Raw genomic sequence first — 17940 nt, 5'->3', positions numbered from 1 at the left:
GTTGTCTCAACAAGGCTGTTTTTTTCATATTAAAACTCTCTGGAAATTTCCTCCATCAGAAATGTGAGTGACAGGGCAGAATCTGCCTGAAGAACATTTCTGAACTGAAAGGGAGTTGTTCTTATCACAGAAAATGCCTTACAGGGCCACATACAAACCTGTTCAAATCGTGCACTTTGTATATCCCCAGCTGTGGGACCCTGTGTCCCGTGCTAGGCTTATGCTAAACCATCTGTGACTGTTCATAAAGCAGTCCCATCAGGCCCCATCCTCCCAATGTGTGGCCATGAGGGACTTTACACTCAGGTTCAGTAGAAAGAGGCTTCAGACTTAAACCAGGCAAAGGCAGAGAGACTCAGATGTTGGTGAAAAGATGTTTATTGCCTGTCTGTCGGATGGTTGCTTGTGATAACTTTCTATTGGTGGTACAATTAAAATAAAGCAGCAGAGAACCTGAGAATTGCCCTTAACATGTAATATGTCTTCATTCAAAACACTCTGTAGACACCTGTGTAGTTCCCCAAAGTGTTTCATATTCTTCAATGATGCTCAAGTCTTTCTCCTGCTCACGAATGGATTTTATTCTTCATGCCAAATCCATCCAGTCCTTTGGACTACCTTGGAAATGCCTAACTCTTGCAGGGTAAAGGGATGCTGGGAGGGCCTGAAAGCTTTCAATTTTCTCTCTCTCACATTATCATTTTTAAGGCACTTGGTCATTTCAGACCAAATTCAAGTTTGTTACAGTGTATGAGGCAGCCTAGGGTTTTCTGTCTGACTTCACATGAAAGACAAGGTTGATCCCTGTAAGGATGCAGTGACTCGGATGGCCCTTCTAGGACGCAGAGTGCCGTGAAGCAGAAATGCAGCGTGATGAATGGATTACCTGGCACTTAACAGGGAGCAACAGTGATGCTTGTGGCAATGTGTAGCCTTGGAGTTTGTATGACTGTTCCTGTGATCACAGATCAGAACTCATGGCTAAGGATTTCAGTAAGGCATACATTTGAGTGGGTTTATTCCAAAGCACATTTATTTGAAATGTTGTGTGTCAAATGCTAACCATTTTAACATTTGCATATCCTGCTGAATTCTGCTTTTCTTTTTGTAAATGTGTTTCGTATCAAGATTTTGAATCTTGACTGTAAATATGAGTTGCTGATGTTAAATTTCTCTTTTTTTTTAATTTTTCCTCACTGTAGGATTTGCTCTCCTTGGAGGACATCCTTCCTTCCTTACAACACAAGATATACATCTGGGCACTAATGAGAGTCTCACAGATACAGCAAGGTTGGTAAAATGTCACTTGATTGATCACTGCATTTGGTAATTTATTGAGCTGACACCTGTCTTGCAGAATTTTGGAAGCTCATATTTTCTTTCTGGAAAATGTCAGAACGTAGTCCAAATTTCTTAAATATTTACAGATCAGCTCACACAATCTCTAGCTCAGTAAACCTTTATTCCATCCTCTCAAGCTATCCTACGCTTCCCACACTGAGAATTATTTTGGCATATAGAGTGTTAATTAGGGTTACATTTACAAATGGAACAATTTTATGAACCCCAGTAGTCATGTAATTCCACAGATGACAGCACATATATTCTAGCAAGACTCAAATCTTCTGGTTCTGCTGCCCTTGGAGCAAAATCAAAAAGCAAAGATGTAATTTATGTTAGTTAGGCCAGCTGCTGGTCTTAGCCTGCTGTAGTAGTGACAGGGTGGCACTGAGGGCCTTTCTGATCCCCCTATTTCAGTAGCACAAAACTGGACCAGTTTCAGATTTCCTGCACCCTCCTTTCCAGCTGTACCCGCTGTCAGGACTGCTGTGGAGGCTGTGGCTCCCTTCTCTGACACCCCTGGAAGATGTCAGTCATGCCCAGTCCCCCTGCAGGGATGGCTAGCAGCCTGTCCCCACTGCTGTGGCAGGGAGGACCTGAGCTCAGAGCTTTTCTGCACTGGACTGCCTCTGATGTTGCAGAAAGCTGGCAGAACATGAGGTCATGTTTTGCAGGTGCTCCTGCAGTTTTCCACAGCACTCCAACTATTAAAGCTTCATCTCTTAGCATTACCTTGCTTTCTAGGCAGCCCTTTTGCAGCCTGAGGTCGATGCAGTCAGGCCCAGCTGTTGGAAGGTTAGCAGTGTCTGAGTGGTCCTTTTTGTTCTGCTGAAAGATATGCAGTGTCAAGCTCATCAGGCTCAATTCAAAATGTGCAATCAGACAGATGAGTTCCATTGCTTCTGCTGAATACCACAGCTCTGAGCCAGTGGGAGAGACTGTTTGAGAAGTGTGTTGCTGTTCTCGGTGATGAAATCAAATGAATTTTTTTTAAAAAAAGATCAAACATTTGAATATTTGAAATTTTCTTTCCTTGTTTTTTTACTGATGAAATGGAAGGCATATGGGTGTTGATAGTAGAATCCAAAAATCTCAGTCCCTTGAGGTTTGAGAGTACTTAACTCTCACACTCTGCTAGATATATGACTGCCAGAATCAAAGTGAACTGCAACTATAGAATCATAGAATGTTTTGGGCAGGAAAAGACTTTAAATATCATCTTGTTCCAACCCCTTCATCATGGACAGGGATACTTTTCACTATCCCAGGTTGTTCAGAGTCCCAACAGCCTGGCCTTGAACACTGCCAGGGATGGGGCATCCACAGCTTCTCTGGACAACCTGTGCCAGGACCTCACCACCCTCACAGTAAAAAATATCTTCCTAATATCCAGTCCAAACCTACTCTCTGTCAGTTTGAAGTCATTCCCCCTTGTCCTGTCACTCCAGGCTCCTGTAAATCATCCCTCTCCATCTTTTGTGTAGGCTCTGTTCAGGTATTGGAAAGCTGCAATTAGGTCAGTCTGGAGCCTTCTTTTCCAGGCTGAATAATGCCAGTTCTCTCAGCCTTTCCTTGTAGGCGAGGTGCTCCCTCCCTCTGATCACCTTGCAGCCCTCATCTGCACTACTGCAAAGCTGGCTGCAAACCCCAGCAGCCAAACCTTCAGGAAGGAGGAGGATAAACCAGGGCCCTTCCAAAGCACTTCCCTGCAATAACCTCTACAAGCATTGTCCCACCAGCCATGTCACCTGGAGCCTCTCTGCCATTCAGACACCAACCCTACAGCAAATCTGACACAGACATGCTTAATATAGGCCAGTTTTCATTTCTTCTACTTCCCAAATGTGACAATAAAGGGACATTAAATCTTTTGTTTACAGCGTCCTGAATGGCCTTTGTTTGCACAAGCAAAAAAAGGAAAAAGGCAAACAATAAACTACAAGAAACAAGGCAATAAATAGAAGCAAGCAAAAATCTTGCAGCCTTTCTGAAGGCATCCCCATTCTGTGGGTAAAGTTCCTACAATAGCCACTTCCCAAGCAAACCTTCAGCCACCTTTTCTCTGCCACTGCTTGCTCTTCCACGACAAGTCCCCTCTTACCTGGGATTTTGCTCCTCTGCTGAGTCACAGCTCTCACCAGTTACAGTGGCCAAGGTCTTTTCCCAAATCCTTACAGAGTCCCACATGCTCTGCTCCACACCTGCTCTCATTAGCAGAAATGCCATTGGCTGCATAATCAAGGCTGAGTGGTTTACCCAGAAGAACAATTGGAGTGTTAATTCCTTGGTGCTTCTTGTGAATGAAAGATGACATCCCAACCTCATTCAGTTAATGTAAGAACAAAAAAAGAATGCCTGTAGTAGACCCAGAGGGTATTTCAAATATTTACAGCCATGTGTCTGGGGCTCTGAAGGCCTTTGAAGTACTTGAGATTGAGACTTAAAGTGAAAGGGGCACAGATCCATAAAAGTCACAGTTTTTATTAGAACTGCTGCAGGTAAGGGTTGAAAGCATTGCTGCTGTGAACATATTTTCAGTGACTTATTACCTGCTCATAAATCAGTTCCTCCATGCTTCACAAGACATTTACATTTATGCTGACACAGTGGCAAAAAGTTACCGCCCATTAAGGAGCTCTAAGCTTTTCAGCGCTGTTTAACATGCCTGATATATTACCTGAAATTAAATATAAGTGCTATGTCTGTATTTCCCACTGTAGAGCAGTTCCACTGGGCATCACTAAAGCTCAGTGGCCATCAGGTTCAGTGGCAGCCCTGAAGAACTCATAGGGTGATTTTACCAGTCCACTGGAATTATTAGAGCATCAATCTCTGCATTTATGGGGAATGGGTTTACTTTGCTGAGAACAAATCCACTGCCTGTTCCTGTGAGACTATGAGTGAAAGTGAAGTAGTTTTATCAAAAATTTAAAGCCTTTGAATGGATATAAGCTTTCAAAACAAAAGCAAAACTGCCTTCCATAGCAATATTCTATACAAAATATATGTAAATGCTCCATTTTCAAATTCAGAGGTCTGCCATACCAAAAAGGCATACTCTGTGTTTCATTTTGGATTCCTCAGAGGATACAGTTGAGGGAAAAAAAAAATCGGATTTTCTCTGTAGAAATAAAAATTACTTCAAAAAGAAAAATATGCAGTGTTCCAATGTACTCAGTGTTCCAATATAACATATTTCCAGGCTCTGGGATTTTGAAGTTCATAGTCTCACGGTTTTGCAAAAGAATGAAAAGAGAGAAAGACTTAGTGGTTGATAAAATAAGAACCCTAAATGTAGTCACCTGATGAACTTGTACTTACATCCCCTCAGCTTCTAAAACTTCACCTTTGGTAAGACTCATCTATTCAGGACCTTTTTTTTTCCCCATGCAATTCCTGCCTTACATGGTTTCCTTTAAACTGATTCAATTACTGGAGACTTAATCACTGCCCTATAATCAGAGACCTCCAGGTGAGGGTTATTTGTTTAGTTCTATTTTGATTTCACAAAGAATAAAGCCTGTTTACAGCTGATTTTCCTACTTTAAAATATGACATCTAGAAATGCTGGCAGAAGGATTGTCTGATGTCCTGCTGGTAGGTGTCTAATAAGTCTGATATCTATTTTCAACAGACTGAAGATGAAAGTCCAGCAGTTTTCACTAGCTGGTGATTATGACTGAATTTTCCATAGTGGCATACCCTGTGAAGGAACCATTTTCTTTAATATCTTGATCAGCTTCTGTCAAATAGAAATCAGATGTCCTGACATCCTAAATGAAAAAAGAGTTCTAAGGAAAATGAACAATTTCCCAGTGTGATTGCCCCTTTCCCCTGACTTATGGGGACTGGCTGTGTCTAGTTTAGGGTGTCTACCAGTGACATGGCTGACGAAAGGAACCATGCACACAGGACAGAACAGGTTTCCCCCAGAGAAAGAAATTGGTGAGCTAAGAAATAATGGCAGCAACAGCAACTGTTCCAGTTCTTTGTAATCAGTAAATACCTTGTTCAGTTCCTCCTTTTCATCTATAGCTGCTATTGACAGCCTTTTCTTCAGAGAGAGCTCTATAGGCAATCTTGTAACATTTTATAAGGGCTTTACTTATGTGAGGAATGTCTGCAGTCAGTAGAAAATACTTGTTACTGACTTCATCAGAGACCTTGCTGATGATGGTATTAACAGCCTTATTTCCACAAGAGGAGATGCAAGAATTTGTCATGGCTAATCAGGAAGGCAGATACAGCAAAGATTTTTTTCCATATATTTCTAATTCAGTCCTCCCTTGTTTTGTTTTAAGGTCCTATTTTAGATAACATGAAAACACACAAAATGCTACTTCAAAGTCAGGCTTCAGGGCTTGATTAAAACACAGAAATGCAGAGAAATTAAGAGCTCCAATCCATATTTAATTTATCTAAAAAATTCAGAGTATACTATGCTAATCCACTATGCTAATCTCTGTGTCTTTCACATTTCAGCAAATGAGGTTAATGCCCGAGTGGTACAGGGGCTCCTGCAACCCCTTCCCTTGTACTGAGTTTGTAATTTGGACATTACTTGAATGCTGATACCATGTGAGTCCATACACAGCTGTGCAGATAGGAGAAGACAGGCCAAAAACCCCAGCCTGTTCTGTTTCTGTGTTTATTAAGATCTGTAAACGATTGTGGTAATCTAAGACAGATCTGTATTGCTGACCCTCACGAAGTCAGGCTACCATACAGAGTCTATAATATTCAGTCAATGCTACATTTGTTCTTTGCTACAAGACTGAAAAAAATCATATACCTTATCTCTTCTGAGGCTATCAAATTCTTCAAATGTTACAGTATCACACAATCTCTTATCTTAGTTCAGAGAGCTTAACATGTATCGATGTTCCATCTACAATGAAATGCTAAGGAGAAAAGGATATAAAATAGAGCAGCAGTTTTCATTTACTTACTATAGTAGTGTTAGGAAGTGAAACTTTTTACTTATTAGCAGCTTGTTAAATGACTACATTTGAGTCTGTTCTGCAGGCATGATAAATTATTCAGATAGCTGAAAAATATTGATTCATTACCATTTCTCATTAATATTTATGTATTGCACTATGAAGAGTGCAATAGGCATATATTTATTATGTTTGACTTGAGTATTTTCTGCCATCTCTAGGGTGCTGTCCAGCATGACAAATGCAATCTTGGCTCGAGTTTATAACCATAATGATCTGGACCTAATGGCAAAAGAAGCCACCATCCCAATAATCAATGGATTATCCGATTTATACCATCCTCTTCAGATTTTAGCTGATTACCTAACTCTTCAGGTAAAAATAAAAAACAATTATTTTTTTTTTTTGCTAATTCTTAGGAAGTATTTGGGGAAGTCAGGTTCAAAACCATTTATCCCCAGGTTTTTCAAAGTAGTAATTACATGGCACTTGTTGTTTAAAAAGATCTTCATCCAGCAATATAATTAAGGACCTGTTTAATTTAAAACAATTACGTAGTCCTATCAGCTGTAGTGGGACTGAAGCATAAAATTAAGTTCTTCATTGGAATTAGTCTGCAATTCAAAGAATGTTCAGAGGGCTGTAAATATTAAGACAAAGATGAGAATCTGGCTCAGGCAAAGCCAGCAGAAGTTTTTCCACCAACTTAAAAACACTCAGTAGTTTGCTCTTGATTCCTCCCTAATCTATGGACAGCTTAAAAGGAATCACTATTTATATATTAGGAAATTGGTTGAACAAATTTATTTTGAAAAGCCAGCTAATGTTACCAGTACAAATGCTTAATGTTCAGGCACTTTAACCACTTTAAACTTTGCTCACATCACAGAACAGTTAAAAGAGATCATATTTTTTATTTTTATCTAATGTAATAGTGGATCTGACAGCAGGATAATATTTTACACACAGAATACCAGATGTTTATCTGTGAACAGAAGGACTATGTGGGTTTACAATTGGTTGAGAATCTGGCTTATAAAAAAGATTATTATAATGCAGGGCTGCTTGACAACTATGATGAACTCCTCTGACCTTGTTTACTTTCTGAATGAATAAAAACCACACTGCTTCAAAACAGTAGGGCAGAATAATTTCCTGATTCAATCAGATATGTTTCTTGGCTGTTGGGGACTTTGCTATGGGACATTCAGTGTGTGGGAGAGATCTAGGGAGAGTAATATTAAATTATTCATGCTTTAAACCTTAAATACTGAAAGAATCATGTGTTTGGTGAAAATCACTTACTTTAAGTATTTTTTGTAAATTTTTTATATTCACAGTGAAGAGACCAGCAAAAATCGATGAACTTGAGACTGAAATGCTTACAGACCTCAGGATAAGGGAGATTTGTGAGATCACATTGAGCTAGGCTCAATGTTCAAATTGCATAAAACAGTAAGCTGTAATGAGAATGTCATCATTTCATTGTAAACACTCTGTGCAAATATAAGTCAGGAGAATCTTCTGGTTGTGTTTGTGGGGTGTTCTGTCTTGCAAACACCTTATTAATTAGCATTTTATCACTTGTGAGCAGCACTCTTCGGGAACAATCTGTGACGCACATCCCACACAACCATGGATATCTCTGCCCCTAAACGTGGTTTTGTCTCGGCCACTGGCTCCAGCAGCCAGGCTCACAGTTGTCTTCTACTCCACCTCCAGTTAATGAAGAGACCAATGAGTCACCTCAGTCACCTCTGAGTCTCTCAGTCACCTTCTGGAGATGCAACTCTTTCTCCTCTGATCTTAGGGCAAAGCCTATGGAAAACAAAGGATGAGAACATGCCCCTTTGATCACCTTCTGCTCCTCCTCCACTGCATCCCTGTGTAGGTAGAAGCTCCGGGTGAATATGAGCCCACAGGCTGCGCTTTTCCCTGGTTTGAATGCCAAGGGCAGCACCAACAGCTGTGGGTGTCCTTGCTCCACCAAGCACCAGGGAGGATGACTTTGGTGATGAAGAAACAGGTCCATAGCAGCTGGTGCTCAAACAAAAGATGTATTTGATGTGGAAAGGTGTCATGACAAAGTGAGCGCTTACAGAGATCACAAGGAATAGCTCAGCTTTTAGACAGACATGGAAGTTTCTTTAAATTTGCAGCACTTTCACACTCAGCCCAATAAGCAGAGCACTATTTCCTCCATCTGCCCATCTCTCCCTGACTCTTTACAGCATGTTCCTTAGCCCAAAATTCATCAGGAGATCTTTATAGGGCAGCTGGGTGGCCACCCTGCTATGCCAAGGGCATGTTGCACTGCTGGTTGCTGACTCACTTTCCATTCCTGCTTTCTTATCCAGGAGAGAGGGGCAGGTAGGGGAGAGCTCTCAGCAGCTCCCTGTGGGTGATGGCACTGCCTGAACTCTCCCTTTCTGACCTCTTCCTCTGCTCCTTTTTTTTCTCTTTACACTGTACAGTGAGCTGGAGAAGACTGGACTGGCATGCAATGACACAATGTTTTAATCATATAATGGACTTTGCCAGGCCATAGAAGTGAGATTAACTCTTGAAGAGGTGTGAGCCACAGGGCCTAGTTGCTACTTAACCTATTCAAGCTTCTCCTGGGATTTTCAGCAAGATGTCATGAAATTTATGCCTGCTTGAAGATGAATACAGGGATGTGGAATGGTACCACTGATTCTTTAAGTGAGTTGAAAGTCCATATATAACATTTAGACTCTTTCTGAGCAATGCAAAGGCAATTTATTTGATTTATACATATATGCAAACTACAATAGCGGCACAGACTGCTAGCCTAATATTTAAATGTAACTACATATTTTGTGCAGCTTATTTCTCTTTAAAAAATGACTCTTCCCTATACCCATAAATATTTTCCTGCATGGATCTGTTCCTCTCTGCTGTCAGTACATACCCAAAATGTACCTTTTTTTATTTTATTTTTTTTTCCTTCTCTGTTTTCCAGTGGAGCTATCCACGCACTCGGACCCTCTTCATGCTTAGCACATTTTTCTTCTTCCATTTTATATATCCTATTAATTTTGTTGTGTGCCTTCTTGAACCCTCCTGGAGTACTTTCTCTTTAGTCTGAAACTATATAATTGCACAGTTTGTTTTGAAAAAATGTTTTATTGCTTATAGTTTCTGATTCCTTGTTCACAGGTGCATTTTAGTATCATTATTTTAGTATAGTCCATTGCATCCCCCCAAACAATGCAGCTGGTTTATTTTCGGGGCTGTCAATTCTCATTCTGTATTCAGGGCAAATTCTCATCCTGGAAATGTTCAGGAAAAGCAGTGTGCTTCTGTTATGAATATTGGGGTGAGTTTCCTCAGGTTCAGAATCCTCCTGCCCAGTGCCTTCTTCCTGAGCAACCTGGATCCCCTCACATGTTTGAAGTCTAAGCTGGCTCTGTCCTTTAATATTGTGCTCAGGGTTAATGCCCTCTATTGTGCCAAGATAAACTTTTTTCTTAGCATGTATATACACTACCTTCTGTCTTAAAGGTTGTGTTGAATGGAGTGTGTTTGAGTTATAACCCACTCAAAATGGTTGCAAACATGTAAAGAACCTGACTTTGAGGGTTTGGGGATTTTGAAGACTGAGAGTTTGTGAGCACACACTGAGCCCCTTTTCTCCCCTGCTTGTGCTGTAACAGCCACGTGCTGAATCCACCCGGTGCCTCTGGGTGTCCTGGGCAGGAGCTGTGGCTCAGCTTCTGCTTGGCTCAGCGTGGCTGGAGGGCAGCATCACACAATTGGTATTCCAGAGACAGCCCGGGTATTGACATTGATTCAATTGATATTAATGTCACTGGCCAAATCAGCTCACTTGTCACTGACTGCAGGATGGCCACACTGGTAATTAGAGTGGATCCATATGCCACTGGCTTTTTATGTCACTGCTCTGGGGGGAATCTTCTTTTTCAGAAAGCAACGGTTGGCATAAGAAATACATCGGTGATTTCTTTTCAAACAGCATAACAAATAATGTTGCCCAGCTTGAAAAGGGCTGCAGTATATTCTCAACTTCTCCTTGCTGTGTGACCCCAAGACCTGAAATTATCACAATTTTCATATTCATCACCGTCATCATCTTTATTATTCTAACAATTAGAAATCCCAACTAAGATCTGTCCTGATCCTCTAAAATATACTGTATCAACTACCATGACAAAAAAGCAGAGTGGGAGTAAGAAAGATAACTGGCCCAGCATCTGCCTTAAGCCCAGTTTGAAAGCCGGAAGATCCAAGTTTGCCCAGTTTCTCATTTACTGGACTGCACTGTCTCCCAAAGGGCTAAAGCTTTGATTAGTCCCTGGCATTCCATTTTAAAATTTGACAGATTATTGATTCATTATTCAAAAGCTTGTTTTAATTGAGGGCTGTTATGACAGTTGTGGTCAAACATTTCAGAATTAATCTATAATGGTGTCAGAGTTTCAGTCTCGCTGGAAGGAAGTCCAGGCAGAGGCAGACACAAACGTCCCTAATTAGTTAACCCAGTCTTCTCCACACATACAGCAGGGTCAAATCACTGAGCATACTTATTTTTTCCCAGGGTTGCCTACACTGATACAGCCATGGATAAGAACAGAATGAAACATTGTAAAAACAACATGAGGGTGAAAAAATTGAGTGTAAAATTGGTATTACTTATTTAGCTGGGATTTTTCATGAGAATAACCAGCGAGTTTTATGGCACTACAGCAGCAATTCCTAGTTTGCCAAAAGGCTTCATAAGGGAGAAGAGTGCTAGACTTTCCAAATATGTTATTTTTTTTGTGTGTGGCTTTACAAGGAGTCATATTCTGAATGTAGTGTGAAACTGCCGAACACCCATGCAGGAGTAAAGCCTACATCAATATAACACAACTTGTAAAAACTGGGGAGGGATGCAAAGGGGAAATACCTTTAGAGGTTCTTGTGATCAGCAGGTATTGTAAAGGCTCTCAATTAATTTAGAGTGTTACTATCATGCAAAACTCTTTTATCAGGATTTCACCTGAGTGATTGCATAAGCACATATAAAAGAGTGAGTAGGAAGGAGGGGAAGTGTGTCTCATTGACTGTAGCTTTTGTATTACCTGCAAATTTTCTGGTTTTCATCAACAGAGTCACCTCATCTTTGCTGGAAGCTGAGGGTGTGTGTTTGCTTATAAGCAGTACAGTCACAGTCACAGTGATCTGGCTTTAGATGAAGAGGTTTGAATTGCAGCAGCAGCGCACCAGTGGCAGCACAAAGCCTAGCTCAGGGTACAAAACAGGCTCTACTGGCACACACACAGCTTGATTCTGCCTTGCTCTGACTCCTTCCATTAGCAAAACATCTCCATTAAAATCAGTTCAGCTGTGTCCACTCTGCACGGTAGTCACTGCAGATGTGGTTTGCAATTTGCAGTGCGTATCAGGGATCATTATACAGACACATCCAGTTCTCCATATTTTATCTGTAACAGCTTGTAGCTTGGGAAAACAGGGGACAGCACTTAGTATGCACTGTGCTGCTTTTAAAGCAGAGTAGCAGCTGGCAATAAGGTGAAGTTGTTTAACATAGCAGTGTATTTATGACTCTAGTCAATGCTTTGAGTATTAAGGCTGAGATGTCTATTTTTAAACAGTGAGATGAAAAAAACTCAGGACTGTCTCACTTGTTTCTGGCTGTGGGTTCTGATCTCAGCTATCAGTAATCCCTAAGGGGAAACAACACCTTAAATAAATGCTTTGGTTTGGCCTTCTCCTAGGAGCACCATTGCTAGGAGATGTGGAAGGACTTTGAAAGATTCTTGGAGCCCTGAAGAGTGGTTATATTGAAATAACTTCCATGTCCACAAAGTTCTGATTTGTTCTCCTGTAAATGCCCTTGCATCCAACCTCTGCCAATGGGCCTGCTGTTAACAAATTTTGGCTGAAAAATTGATATTTTTGCAATACATAGTTTTAGCCCTTAAACCTGAATAGCCTAGGACTCTATCAGATTTAGTTGTTTACAGCACTTTAATGTCATTCAATATTTCAAGTACTACTATTTTTGACTCAAAATTGTGTTCACTGGAAGAAATGCTAATAACTTTGTTCTGGAACAGCTTCACAAAGTATTTGTTTAGGAGAAGCTGCTGCCAGGACAGGAGGGGGTAGTCCCAGCCCTTTTCCTGTTCAGTCTTTTGGCGTCTTTTCTGTAACTGCCTGCAAGGTTGCCACTTAGTACAATGTGGATGCTTATCTTCTCTGACAGGCATTGAATCATGTCACATGAAGTGTTGAAATACTCTCTGGCTTCCAGCTACTACAATGCAATTGTAGCATGGCCCAGATTTGAACTAAGAATAAAAGGCTCTCCAGAAATTGTTTCAAGAGGTAGAGTTTTACGGAGCAGGGTTATAGGAGAATATGGTTACATCTTTGTAAAAGTTTTGGTATCAGCTTAAGTGCCTATAAACATGCATATTTAAAACAAGGTTCATTAAGGAGCCTCAAATTGTCCTGCTCTGGAAATATGTAACTCCTGTTACTCTTGTTCCTCCTCAGGCCTTATCTGCTGGGGTGGAAGGACAGAGTAACTGCACATGGCTGGGCTGTGGGTGCTATCAGGCAAAACCACAGTAAATTCTGTAATGCTCTTTCAAGTTTGGGTAATCCACATTTTTTAAAAAATCCCTGCACTCTTTGGCTGAACAATGGAGAACAAATGCTGCAGGCCATGAGTGGCACAGCTGCTCTCACACTGTTGCTCTTTGCTGTCCTGTGCAGCTGTGGGGTGAAGATGCACTCCCAGGACATAGCCACTGCCATGGCCACATGGAACAGCGTGTAGAGGCAACCAAGCCAGAGCAAATCTCCACAGGGATATTTTCACAGTTTGGGGAAAAGCTGGAAGGAGTTCTATTCCAGGCACTAGGACTGTCTATAAATTAATAATTTCTAACGTTCACTGATATTTATGAAGCCCAAAGAGCAGCTGTACATCAGTGATGCTAAAATCACTTTGTGTCTGGTGCTGAATCTTTCAGCCTGAGCCTCACCACGTGCCACATGTGCCAATGTATCCTTTTCTAGGGGAAGGAGCAGCACTTGTGGCCTTCTTGTATGACTTGGGGGGCTTTCCCTCCGTGACCATCCTGTTGGAGCAGTAGTTCCAGGTGTGCTCCATGCAGGTAGCGTTTGAAAGCAGCCAGACCCTTCTGATCATTCCCTCTTGTCCATCAGCTCCTCTGGAATGTAACCCCAGAGCTTGTGATTGCTTTGGCAGGAGCACTACGGAGGGCTGAAGGGGCTCACCATCGCCTGGATCGGGGACGGCAACAACGTCCTGCACTCCTTCATGGCGAGCGCCGCAAAGCTGGGAGCGCACCTGCGGATTGCCACTCCCAGGGTGAGGAGAAACAAGCCCGTGGAGAAAGGAAGGCAAACTTCACCCAGGCTTGTCTCAAACACTCGGGCATTGGTCAAGGGCCCCAGCTGGGGGTGCCCACATCTATCTGGAGTGCCTCTTTTCAGAGCCAAGGTACAAAATCCTGATCCAGTTATTTGGATGCAAAGCAGGAGTGATTCTACCGAGTCCAACATCACAAATGGGAATACATGACAGGAGTATAAATCATGGAGTATCACAGTTCCATTTGATAAAGCCTTACCAAGCCATCCAATGCACTCTCCACATCCAAAAAATATTAAGCCTGTTTCAGATAGGTGGAAGTGTTGCATCTCATTTTGTTTAAATTAGTGGTGCAGCATTTTAGAATGTTGCATTTCAATACAATAAAAAATATTTTTAAAAATCAGTTTAGAACAAAAAAAATAAATGTTATATATGCATTTAATTCTGTAACTGTCAAAATACATTTTTCTTATATTTTTAGAACATTTTCTGCTACTTTATCTCCAAAATAAACTTTCAACAAAACTAACACAGTTTTTACAAGTTTTACAGTTTTACAGTTCTGAAAGATAGTCTTCTTCCATGGCCAATGGTTCAATAAATATTTTTCTAACCATTCTTATTAATTAGTGAAGATCTTATACATGTTCCATGATGTCTTACCTATCATCTCTTTTGTCAGGGCTTTGAACCAGACCCCAGGATAACTAAAATAACCAAACAGAGCTCCAAAGAGGTAGGAGCCTAAGAAACAGCCTAGTAGAATTGTTTGAGTAGAGTTTATTTTCATTATAAATGAAGTTCCTTGTCTTAGTGATCTTCCTTATTTTATTCATTTTAGTATGGTACCAAGTTACTTCTCACAACAGACCCTTTGGAAGCTGCAGACAGTGCCAATGTCTTAGTTACAGACACATGGATAAGCATGGGACAAGAAGAAGAGAAGAGAGAAAGACTAAAGGCCTTTCAAGGTTATCAGATTACAATGCAGGTAAAAACTGAGATTTTGGGTTTTATTTGCATTTTTACAGTTTGCATTTATAAGGATCAACATCAACACAGCATGATTTTGTGGATTTTTTGAGTGGGGCCATGGAAAAGCCACATGCAAACCTCCCTCAGCTTAAAACACTTACAGAGATAACAAAGTTTGAGTTATGTCATACGTTCCACATGACTCGGCCTCTTTCAGAGCTTCCCAATGAGATCCAGCTCCAGAGCATGTACAGCAGAGAGGTCTTCACTTCCCTTCTAAAGTCAGAGAAATTGGAGTGACTTTCTGACTTCTGTGAAGTCAACATTGAACTCTTACAGACTTGCATGGAGATATTCCCATCTTATTAACAGATGAGGAAATCTTTTAAAGTCCGTGGAATTCTGAGTTCATCATCCAAATAACAAGAGTGGGAGTTAATATAAAATTTGTTAACCCTTTACTTTAAGAAGTTTACTAATGTCCTCACATACGTCTCTATTTTATATGCTTTTTAATCTACAGACTGCAAAATCTGCTGCTTCCAACTGGACTTTTTTACATTGTTTACCTAGAAAACCTGAAGAAGTTGATGATGAAGTATTTTATTCTCCACGGTCATTGGTTTTCCAGGAGGCTGAAAACAGAAAATGGACAATTATGGTAAGAAAAAAAAAACCAAAGAAGATAACAGTATTTGGAGGTTAGGGTCAATTCTGTTCTGCCTTACATAACAGGCTTGAATTCAACCTGGTTCCACAATAAATAGTGAATGTTAAAACACATATTTCAAATTTACCCCAGAGCACATCACAATTTTGACACAGACACCATTTAGCACAAATGCTTTTGGGCACAAATGGGATCTATTTTGGTGATAATCTGCTGTTGCTTGACCCAGGTTTTATCACTAAGTGAAATCTGCAATATAAACTGTCTTTTTTTTTTTTTTTTGGTAATTAAATCACTGGATTTACTCTAATGATTAATTCAACTTCTCAATTAAAACCTGTTAAATGCTGGGGTCCCAGGATCTGTTCTTAGAAACTACAGTTTACCAAACACTTAAAACCAGTTATTTTCTCTAAGGAAAAGCTGCTGCTGACACAAATGGGAACTTTCCCTGAGAAAATGCTGGAAGAGCAAAGATTTGAAAGATCCTGAAAAGTTATGGTGTGGGTAACACTGTGTGATCCATGGGAACCATGAGAGGACACTTGGCATTTAACATAAACCATAACTCCCCTCTCAGCATTCCTAGAATTTCAGAAAATCACTGCCAGATTTCAGTAGCCTATTATTTATTTTTGGCTTTAGTTCCACCAAGTTGACAAAAGCTAGTGAAAACTTTCAGGGTTGAAAAGAAAAAGAGAGAGGAATTGTCATTGTTCTGAGATGAAGTCTAGATGTGCTCCAAATGAAGAAATAAGGGGTTGAATACTATGTTACTCATAGTTTTGTCCTTAAAATTAAAAAAATGCTCAGATTTTTTATTTTAATTTTGCTATCTTTCTTTTTATTTTTTTTTTAAAAAGAAGCCCTTTTCTTTGGGTTCCAGATGCACATTTCTGGGGGGGACTGATGGGGAAAGGAAAATGTCATCTTTGTATTTTATCAACCTATAAAAATAATGAATGTATGGGTCTTGTGTATATAGTATTTTCTACCACTTTCAGCACAGAGAGAAAACTGAAGACCAGATTATTTGCTCAGCTGTAGATCCAAGCAGGGCTGAGTGCAGCCAGGAAAGGGCAGCACCGAGGGGCTGCAGAGCTGTGATTCTGCCACCTCTGTGTGCCTGGGGTGACCTGTCACACTGGGCAGTGATGAGGGGAAAGGAAGGACAGGCAGCAAGATCACAGCCCCTGGAGAGCCCTCACAAATCCAGTGCTGGGCCAAAATAACAGTGTGCAGTCAGACCCTGCTGCTGTGAAATCACAGTATGAACCAGGTAAAGCCTTGTCAAAGCCAGGCAAGCGTGGGGTTTGTTGTGGGCACAGGCATGGGAGGGACAGCAGAGCTGCTGCTGCACCACATTTTATTTAGCTGACAGTCCCATTTCTCCCATTTCACAGCTGTGCCTAAGGCAGGGCAGGAGGGGTGGATGGCACACTTTTAACCTCAGTGAGGATTTTCCCATGTGTCACTATAGAGAGTTTAGCTAAACTGGGATAAATTTCAGAGCCCATATTCTAGCGTGGCTCTCACTGATGCTAATGGAAACTGCTGAAATCCACAAGCCAGCCCATGTGATGTCTGGGTACCTACACCATCTCCTAGAAGTAGTTGAGAATACATCACAACATGCCAAAAGGGCCTCAGCATTTGATCTAAATGCTTGTGTGAATTGCTCCTAAGATGTCCATTAATATATTTTGTCCACACTGAGAAAATCTATCAGCTACAATACAGAACATCCTAACTGATTTTCAGCTCTTGCTTGATTCATCATCAGAAATTCTAGCAAATAAATCTAAGTGTGCCGTTTTTGTCAGGATAATAACTTTCAACACAAGGCTTCAGAGCTGGAAAATATTTCCCCTTTATTTATTTTTATGGAGTATCTGTTTCCAATGTGATTGGATCTTTTTCTTCTCTTCCTCCTCTAGGCTGTCATGGTTTCCCTGCTGACAGATTACTCACCACAGCTACAAAAACCCACATTTTGATGCTTGGATTCCTGCCAGGAGAAAAATATTCCTCATCAGCAGAATATTCTGGTCTGCAAACACGTAGATCTTCTTCAGAAAGGACCAAGGCAATGAGTGATTTTTTTAATAAAACCATGTAGTTATCTGTATAATATTGCATTACACTCGTGAAAATGTTCAAGACTATAAACACCATTGCAGAAGCTGCTTTTCACCTGGATGCTCCAAGCTGGCCCTTCTTTTTAGGGATCAGCATCATGGAAAACATTCCAAGGTTGTACCATAATGGCTGGGTCTGCCAGCAGCATAGGCACGATACAGTCTACATGTAGGTGTGGTGGGGCTTGCATTGTGTCATATTGATGCCTACATATTTTTAGCTTCTTCACATATTTGTAGCTTTGTAGATTTTTAGTATATAGTTGTATAGCTTCTAGTGCTTTTCCTGCCCTCTCTCACGTTTTAGAACAATAAGCTAATCCTTTCTAACACACTCTTGAAATTAGGTTTAGTCTTATTCTCAAGAAAGGAATTTCTAACAAGGACACCTTGTTTTTCAATTCAATTGAAAATTCATTTCAATTCAGAATTTGAGAGACATAACAACATATAGGACAAACAAACCCCTCCAGAGGGGCA

General features: G+C 40.7%; 1 protein-coding gene across 1 annotated transcript in view; it reads left to right on the top strand.

The window, feature by feature from the left end:
- OTC (ornithine transcarbamylase) overlaps positions 1-17383 on the top strand; it is a 28386-nt gene extending 11003 nt beyond the window's left edge. The window contains exons 4-10 of the mRNA XM_005516723.3: positions 1203-1290; positions 6503-6656; positions 13549-13671; positions 14360-14413; positions 14519-14668; positions 15176-15313; positions 17260-17383. Of these exons, the coding sequence (XP_005516780.1) occupies positions 1203-1290; positions 6503-6656; positions 13549-13671; positions 14360-14413; positions 14519-14668; positions 15176-15313; positions 17260-17319 (767 nt within the window). The 3' untranslated portion in view covers positions 17320-17383. The remainder of the gene's footprint in view (positions 1-1202; positions 1291-6502; positions 6657-13548; positions 13672-14359; positions 14414-14518; positions 14669-15175; positions 15314-17259) is intronic.
- Positions 17384-17940: the final 557 nt, after the last annotated feature.

Source organism: Pseudopodoces humilis, chromosome 2, assembly GCF_049639895.1.
Source record: "Pseudopodoces humilis isolate 2021_Gansu_Grassland_sample_001 chromosome 2, ASM4963989v1, whole genome shotgun sequence".
In the NCBI taxonomy this organism is placed as follows: Eukaryota; Metazoa; Chordata; class Aves; order Passeriformes; family Paridae; genus Pseudopodoces; species Pseudopodoces humilis.
The sequence above is the reverse complement of the archived record's forward strand: the minus strand, read 5'-3'. Positions and strand labels throughout refer to the sequence as shown.